Source organism: Acanthopagrus latus, chromosome 14 (genome assembly GCF_904848185.1).
Source record: "Acanthopagrus latus isolate v.2019 chromosome 14, fAcaLat1.1, whole genome shotgun sequence".
Classification (NCBI taxonomy): domain Eukaryota; kingdom Metazoa; phylum Chordata; class Actinopteri; order Spariformes; family Sparidae; genus Acanthopagrus; species Acanthopagrus latus.
The window spans coordinates 22001918-22011071 of NC_051052.1; the positions used below are offsets into that span (position 1 = coordinate 22001918).

Below are 9154 nucleotides of genomic sequence, written 5' to 3' on the forward strand. Positions count from 1 at the left end.
AAAGTTTGACATAATAAAAAATAAAGTAAATATAAGTTTCACTGCTAAATTCTGGTTTAGTCTTTTACATTATTCACAACCGTTCTGACTTTATTCTGAAAATTTGAGATTCTTTTTCTTCGACTAACAGCAGATTTATCTCTATATCTTATATCAGGTAAATATATATCTAATGAATCAGTATCACCCACCAGAAGGATAAACTGAATTATCAGATGTGAGATGAGTTTCACTAAAAATTTAGAAATAAGACTCCTTAAGTTAATACTTCAGTTACTTTCTCTCTCCTCCTCTCTCCTCCTCCTCGCTCTATTTCCCTCCTTCCGCCTGTTTCCTGGTGACGACATGATGACGATGTTACTTCCTGATACACCTGGCCAGGTGAACAACAACAAGAGTTTCTTGTGACATTCAGACCCGGTTCTGGTCCCGGTCCAGGTGAAGATGAAGCTCTGCAGCTGACTGGCTGGTGACTGAGACACAGAGTGAGTAGATCAGCTGTTTGTTACAGGTCATAGAGGAGCTGTTGGTCTGTGACGTCCTGCGGTCAGAATGAAGCTAACACCCGGCTAATGTGTTAGCACGCTGCTGCGATAGTAAATCACTTCATGAGCCGCTCCTCGTTTTCACCTCTGGGAACCTGATGAACATTTTCTGCCAAACCCCGTTCAAAAATCTTGCTGTTTAAGGGTTTCCTCCTGTCGAGGCTATAAAAAAATGAGCAACATGGCAAAAAAAGAGTTGAGAGTTATTAAAGTGTCCGTTGTTGACATCGGCTTGCAAACAATCCACTTTCAAACACTTATGTTCAGTAAAATGTAGTTTTGTGAGCTGGTTTCCATTGGAAGCAGTTTGAACAAACCATCTGGAGCTGGTTCTTCAAACCACTGAACTTTATCTGAATCACTCGATGATTGTGCGTTGAAATGTTTCTCTGAAGTTTAGATTAAGGAAGTCTCGAGCGACTACAGGCTTCATTTTGCTGAGTAGCGCGTTCTTTAAAATGATGGATTTTTGAACAGAGTTTGGCACAACTTTATCTCCATCCAACAACGACCTGTAGGTTAACCCTAACCTTAACCCCAGAAACTTGATGAATATTTCAGGGCTTTAATTGATCTCCTGTATATTTCAGAGGATTAACTTAAACATCGTGAGCTCGGATGGTACAGTTGATTCTTAAAATCAAATCATTAGTTTTAGGGTCAGGATTCGGTCGGCCGGAGGGTCTCCTGAGTGTTCGGCGGGCCGGAGGGTCTCCTGTCAGCTGTGTCTGCAGGATGGATGACATACAAACACATTTTGCATTTTCTTGTAATGAAAATAAAATACAGGAAACAAAACAAAAGTGAATAGTATCCAACTATAATGCGACTCAGTTACAGTTTTTAGATGATTAAGAAAAGCATTTGTCACAATCAGACATATAACGTTGATACATTAAAATGTAGTTTTGGTGCAGTTTAGTTTAGTTCTCTGTGACTCGGTGATCGGCTGTGTGGTGCGTTCAGGCACAGTGGGACACTTCAGGTTTATATGTGAGTGTTGATGGCCAATCACAACTGATATTGTGTCATCACTGCACCTCTCATGATTAATAATCATGACTGTATTGATTGATAAAATGAGTGACAGATTTTAATGAAGTGACTCGAGCTTCTTTTTGATTGATGACATGCTGATAAACGAGAAGCTCCAGCTTCTTTTCAACAGGAAGTGAGCAACATGCTGTCAGAGAAAAACAGAAGAGCTAAAACAAGATAAAACACGAGATGTGTTAATATTACATCCATGATAAATACTGATTACATGATGTTGTGATGTTAGAAACAACTAAACACTTCTTCCTCCAGTGGAAGCAGTTAAACCAGTCTGACTAGCCCGGCAGTTTCTGGAGTCATTTAAAAGTGCGTGTGTGTGTGTGTGTGTGTGTGTGTGTGTGTGTGTGTGCAGGATGGCTGATGGGATGAAGACAGAGCTGGTGAGCGCCATCCACCTGCAGGAGGTGGAGCTGCAGGACGAACCTGCAGACAAGGAGCAGGGCAGCAGCAACAATAACAGTGAGTCTCCTATCAATAATCAATACTTGGTTGAGACTTCAGAGATGAACATGGGGGGTTGAAAGACAAGAGTCGATGATTCTGTTCTTCCTCCAACCACCAGATGGCAGCAGAACCTCTCAGAGCCTCTTAAACAATCAGACGCTGAGCTTCTCTTTTTTTATTAACAGTGAAATTAATGAACAGTCAGGTGAAACATTTCTTTTGATCTCGAACAGCCTTTAATCCGTCACAGTTTTCAGTTGCAGCGTAATTAAAATCTGTAAAAATTAAAGTTTTATTTAAAAACAGATCAAACACAGTGATGAGTGAATGCTGATACATGTTTATGATCAAATTCACAAATGAACTGTTAATTAATGATAATCGATCATTATTTTTGTCTCCCATGTGTTTGATGATATCACAGCTGGTGAGACATTCACTGTCGAAGAAGCTGTAGAAAAAATTGGCTTTGGTCGGTTTCACATCCTGCTGTTTGTCATCATGGGGAGCACCAACGTAAGAAACCAGCTGGTCTCTACTTCCTGTTTACACTGATCAGCTGTTTGTGTATGTAACTCTGTGTGTGTGTGTGTGTGTGTGTGTGTGTGCGCGCGCAGATCGTGGAGGCGATGGAGATCATGCTGTTAGCTGTAGTTTCTCCTGAGATTCGATGTGAGTGGCGTCTGGACGACTGGCAGGTCGCTCTCGTCTCCACAGTGAGTCCCAGTTTATTGATCAGATTGATTCAGATGTTCACTGTGATGTCAGTTCAGTGTCTCAACATGTGGGTCACGACCGATAAATCAATAAATCACTATTGAAGACAACGTGTTAAGAGGTGTTCAACCATCACGTACTGTAGTATTGTACAGTGTAGTACTGTAGTACTGTACAGTGTAGTACTGTACAGTGTAGTACTGTAGTATTGTACAGTGTAGTACTGTAGTACTGTACAGTGTAGCACTGTACAGTGTAGTACTGTAGTATTGTACAGTGTAGTACTGTACAGTGTAACAGTGTAGTACTGTACAGTGTAGCACTGTAGTACTGTACAGTGTAGTACTGTAGTATTGTACAGTGTAGTACTGTACAGTGTAGTACTGTAGTACTGTACAGTGTAGTACTGTAGTACTGTACGGTGTAGCACTGTAGTACTGTACAGTGTAGTATTGTACAGTGTAGTACTGTACAGTGTAGCAGTGTAGTACTGTACAGTGTAGCAGTGTAGTACTGTACAGTGTAGTACTGTACAGTGTAGCAGTGTAGTACTGTACAGTGTAGTACTGTAGTATTGTACAGTGTAGTACTGTACAATGTAGCACTGTAGTACTGTACAGTGTAGTACTGTACAGTGTAGCACAGTAGTACTGTATAGTGTAGTACTGTAGTATTGTACAGTGTAGTACTGTACAGTGTAGTACTGTAGTACTGTACAATGTAGCACTGTAGTACTGTACAGTGTAGTACTGTACAGTGTAGCACAGTAGTACTGTATAGTGTAGTACTGTAGTATTGTACAGTGTAGTACTGTACAGTGTAGCACTGTAGTACTGTACAGTGTAGTACTGTAGTATTGTACAGTGTAGTACTGTAGTACTGTACAGTGTAGCACTGTACAGTGTAGTACTGTAGTATTGTACAGTGTAGTACTGTACAGTGTAACAGTGTAGTACTGTACAGTGTAGCACTGTAGTACTGTACAGTGTAGTACTGTAGTATTGTACAGTGTAGTACTGTACAGTGTAGTACTGTAGTACTGTACAGTGTAGTACTGTACAGTGTAGTACTGTAGTACTGTACAGTGTAGTACTGTACAGTGTAGTACTGTAGTACTGTACGGTGTAGCACTGTAGTACTGTACAGTGTAGTATTGTACAGTGTAGTACTGTACAGTGTAGCAGTGTAGTACTGTACAGTGTAGTACTGTACAGTGTAGCAGTGTAGTACTGTACAGTGTAGTACTGTACAGTGTAGCACTGTAGTACTGTACAGTGTAGCACAGTAGTACTGTATAGTGTAGTATTGTACAGTGTAGTACTGTACAGTGTAGTACAGTGTAGTACTGTACAGTGTAGTACTGTAGTACTGTACAATGTAGCACTGTAGTACTGTACAGTGTAGCACAGTAGTACTGTATAGTGTAGTATTGTACAGTGTAGTACTGTACAGTGTAGTACAGTGTAGTACTGTACAGTGTAGTACTGTAGTACTGTACAGTGTAGTACTGTAGTACTGTACAGTGAAGTACTGACTGCAGTGTCTGTGTCAGATGGTGTTTCTGGGCTTCATGGTCTGTGGAGTTTTGGGAGGATACATCGCTGACAGATATGGACGCTGGAAGGTCAGAAACATCTTTAATATCTAATATGATTATTTTTACACAGGGGATCATGTGTCACCTGCTCTCTGATTGGCTGCCTGTGTTTCTGTACTGTTGTGTGTGTGTGTGTGTGTGTGTGTGTGTGTGTTGTGTGTCTGAGCAGGTGGTGTTCGCAGGTTTTGTGTGGAGCGCCTACTTCTCACTACTGACATCGTTCGCTCCATCATACGGTTGGTTCATCTTCCTGCGCAGCATGGTGGGCTGCGGGGTCGCCGGCGTGTCACAGGGGTCAGCGCACACACACACACACACACACACACACACACACACACACACACACAAATGCATGCACATTATAAGTGACACACTGTTGTTGCTTCAGGTTCGTGTTGAAGACGGAGTTCATCCCTGCTAAGTATCGAGCCTACCTGCTGCCTCTGGCGACTGTGAGTCACGTTTATTCCACCTGAGCTCTTTTGATTCACTTCGAAGAATAAAGAATGAAAAATGTGACTGAATCTTCTAGGAAGCTGAAGTTAAGCAGATCAGTTCACATCAGGATGTTACTGATAATTATTGGTACTTTATTGATTTTCTGTGGAGAAGAAATGTGCACCTTTGTTTAAAATGAGATCAGCTGAGTGTGTCAGTGTGCACTCCATCTGTAGTCAGTCCAGGATCAGTAGAGACGTCCCAGCATGCTCTCTGTCCGTCTCTCAGATTTTCTGGATGACAGGCTCCATGCTGATCATCATATTGGGGATGTTGGTGGTTCCCCCTCTGGGCTGGAGGTGGATGATCCGACTTTCTGTCACCCCGAGCATCATCCTCATCTTCCTCTTCAAGGTGAGATGTGCTGCTCACCTGTCTGTCCTCGCATGTCTGTCCTCACCTGCTGTCCTCACTTGTCCCCTTCAAGAAAAATGTAATATGAAAAAAGGAGTTGGAGTTTCAGTGCTCATGTTTCCTCTCTGAAATAGGCTGAACTTCAGTCTCACAGATTTTCACAAATAGTCACAGTAATGTCTGTCTGTGTCTCTCTCTGTCTGTCTCTCTGTCTGTCTCTCTGTCTGTCTCTCTGTCTCTGTGTGTCTGTGTTTCCCAGTTTATCCCAGAGTCGGCTCGTTATAACGTGTCAGCAGGAAACATTCAGGCTGCCGTTGAAACTCTGCAGAAAATCGCTAAAATGAACAGAGCGTCTCTTCCAGAAGGACGACTGGTGGAGCCGCCGGTGGTGAGTTCACTCTGAGCTCAAACCAGGGTTTTAGCCATCAGTTTAATATCAGATATTGGCCTTTATGTCCAGTATATTTATATTTATTTGATCCTGTTCTTCATGTTGATGTTGTTTGATAAATCCAGTCTAATGTAGCAATCGCCACTGTTTCAGAGTGAGCGAGGCAGCTGGAGGATTCTGCTCGGCTCATCGTTCAGGAGGACATCGTTGCTGCTCTGGTACTCATGGTAATGTTCCACTTCCTCCTAACTTTAAAGATGATTGAGACTTTTCTTTTTTAAATCACCTTATAGCACTATTATACAGCAGTGGAGAGGCGAGTGGAAGATGGGGAACAATATGAAATACAGATGAGAACTGGACAAGTCCTGATAAATAAACCTGTAGACCACTAGGGGGGGCAGGTGGAGTGTTTTTACAAAGTACTGAATAGAGAAGATAGTGTTGACTCGAAGATAAAACAGAGTATCATCTGCATAGGTGTATGTTCAGAGCAGGAGCAGCCAATCAGGGACAAGGATTTTCTAAATCTGCCTGACTGTACCTGACGTTAGTATAGATCAACAGATGATTGGCTTTATGCTGGAAAACTCTTCTTGAAAAAGATATTTTACAACAAGAGCTTAACTTTATACTGGTGATTTTCTGACAAGAATAATATGCACAACAAAAAAACATTCCAGACAACAAAAGAGGAATTCACTTTGTACAAAGATCAGTTTCTCTAATCTGTCCAGAGTGAACCTTTTCACAAACAAATCAATAAAGGATCTCTGAAAGAGAAAGTAAACAACATCTCCAACACTGTCCTTTAGGTTCGTGGCATCCTTCGCGTACTACGGTTCAGTGCTGAGCAGTTCAGAGCTGCTGGAGAAGAACTTGTTGTGTGTGACGGACGCAGGACGAGAGCATCAGGTCAAACACCGCCATGAGGACGGGCTGTGTTACTGCATCCCCTTCGCCCTCAGTGACTACCAGACGCTGCTCATCAGCTGCCTCGGAGAGGTCGCACGTAAGTCAAACTCCAAGATCAGCCGCTGGATTAACTTTCATCTGTGTCATCAGTTATTTTAGGTCATGAGGTCATCCCACCCACCAAACTCTGTTCATTTTCCTGAGGATTTAAGAAAATCAGAAGAATATTGTAATTCTTCTGTCTACTTGATGGTCTCGATGTTGTTTCAAAACCTTTTCTGTGTCTCTATTTATGCATTTCTGGTTTATATAACAGTATATTTGATTGATCCCAAAGTGTTTATTCCAGTAAAGGGCCATGTGGCTGCAGGTTTTCATTACAACCAAGCAAGAACACACCTGATCCAAATCAGGTGTGTTCTTGCTTGGTTGGAATGAAAACCTGCAGCCACATGGCCCTTTACTGGATCAGTTTGACACCACTGGTTTATTCTGTGAGCCTGTTGAGACCTGGTGTCACCATCCATCCTGAGAAATCTGATTACATTGTTAGTCCATCATTTAACAGCTACATTAACCTGCCTGTGATGTGATGTCACTTCCTGCTTTGTATGAAACAAACCCATCCATCAGTGAGACAAACAGACTTCATGTTTCTATTCAAAGACAGAAAGAACTTCATGTAGAATATTTGCTGAATGAACAAGAAGGTCCAAATAATGCAGAATGAGTCAGAGACAGAGTTTCACAGAGTTTATAAAGTGTCTCCAACTCAACAACTCACTAAACTGACACATTTGTTAAGGGAGTCTGGTGCTGCTGTCACTAGTTCAACAAAAACAGACGATGTGTTCACAAACATATCTCATCGTCTCCTCCTCCATCCTCCTTTGTCCTCCTCTGTCCTCCTCTGTCCTCCTTTGTCCTCCTCTGTCCTCTTCTCTACTCCTCTGTCCTCTTCTGTCCTCCTCTCTCCTCCTCTGTCCTCTTCTGTCCTCCTCTCTCCTCCTCTGTCCTCTTCTCTTCTCTTCTGTCCTCCTCCATCCTCCTCCATCCTCTTCTGTCCTCCTCTCTCCTCCTCTGTCCTCTTCTCTTCTCTTCTGTCCTCCTCCATCCTCCTCCATCCTCTTCTGTCCTCCTCTCTCCTCCTCTGTCCTCTTCTCTCCTCCTCTGTCCTCCTCTGTCCTCCTTTGTCCTCCTCTGTCCTCTTCTCTCCTCCTCTGTCCTCTTCTCTCCTCCTCTGTCCTCTTCCATCCTCCTCTCTCCTCCTCTGTCCTCTTCTCTCCTCTTCTGTCCTCCTCCATCCTCCTCTGTCCTCCTCTGTCCTCTTTTCTCCTTTTCTGTCCTCCTCTGTCCTCTTCTCTCCTCCTCTGTCCTCTTCTCTCCTCTTCTGTCCTCCTCCATCCTCCTCTCTCCTCCTCTGTCCTCTTCTCTTCTCTTCTGTCCTCCTCCATCCTCCTCCATCCTCTTCTGTCCTCCTCTCTCCTCCTCTGTCCTCTTCTCTCCTCCTCTGTCCTCCTCTGTCCTCCTTTGTCCTCCTCTGTCCTCTTCTCTCCTCCTCTGTCCTCTTCTCTCCTCCTCTGTCCTCTTCCATCCTCCTCTCTCCTCCTCTGTCCTCTTCTCTCCTCTTCTGTCCTCCTCCATCCTCCTCTGTCCTCCTCTGTCCTCTTTTCTCCTCTTCTGTCCTCCTCTGTCCTCTTCTCTCCTCCTCTGTCCTCCTCTGTCCTTCTCCGTTCTCCTCTGTCCTCCTCTGTCCTCCCAGTGGTCCCAGTAAACATCTGTCTGCTCAATGTGCTCGGACGGAAGATGAGTCTGACTGTCCTGCAGCTGGTGGCGGCCATTTTGTTCATGCTAATAAACATCTGCACCACCATGTAAGAACCTCAGAGACTCTTCTACTCCGTCTGCAGTTACTCCTCCATGCTGACTGGGTCCAGGTTTACAAACACGTTCTGTCCCTGTTTGTCCCTTCAGGTTTGGGTTCACAGTGTTGCTGTTCCTGCTCCGGTCGCTGGTCTCCATGAACTTTAATGTGGTTTATATTTACACTGCTGAGGTAGGTCCAGACTCTGCTGGTTTAAGTGAAGGTTTTTACTGGTCCTGGTCTCAGATGATGTGTTTCTGTCCATCAGGTGTATCCCACGGCGGCTCGGTCTTTGGGGATGGGCTTCTGTACGTCATTCAGTCGGATCGGAGGGATGATCGCTCCGTTCATCGCTCAGGTGAGTTTGGAGTCCTGACTGTCAACCACTCAGGTGAGTTCAGGTGATTGTTCTGTGCAGGTGTGACATCACTCTGTGTGTACTTCAGGTGCTGATGTCTCAGTCGGTGATTTCAGCTCTCAGCCCTTTTGCTGTGGCCTGTGTGGTCTGTGCTCTGGGGAACTTTCTGTTACCGATAGAAACTAAAGGACGAGCTCTGCTGGTGAGAAACATGTCACTGTTCACACCTTTTCCAAACATATGTATTTATTTTATTAAAATATGTTTATATTTCTTCTTTTTTTCAGCAAAACTCCTGATGATGTCAAAATAAAACTGCTACATGTTTGTTACTTTATTATTGTAACATTTGTGATATAAAATATTAAATATTTTATTTGTATCAGCTGTTTCTGTGCCGTCATTAACACTCACA

General features: G+C 43.4%; 1 protein-coding gene across 1 annotated transcript; it reads left to right on the forward strand.

Annotated features, from left to right (window-relative positions):
- The first annotated feature begins 327 nt into the window (after positions 1-327).
- Positions 328-9121, forward strand: svopl (SVOP-like). Its single transcript, XM_037121797.1, has 16 exons — positions 328-485; positions 1954-2060; positions 2470-2561; positions 2663-2761; positions 4315-4386; positions 4529-4653; positions 4748-4811; positions 5086-5211; positions 5471-5599; positions 5756-5829; positions 6418-6614; positions 8280-8391; positions 8492-8573; positions 8650-8739; positions 8828-8941; positions 9027-9121. The coding sequence occupies exons 2-16, from the start codon at positions 1955-1957 to the stop codon at positions 9036-9038; spliced, it is 1494 nt and encodes a 497-aa protein (XP_036977692.1). The 5' UTR covers positions 328-485; position 1954; the 3' UTR covers positions 9039-9121.
- Positions 9122-9154: the final 33 nt, after the last annotated feature.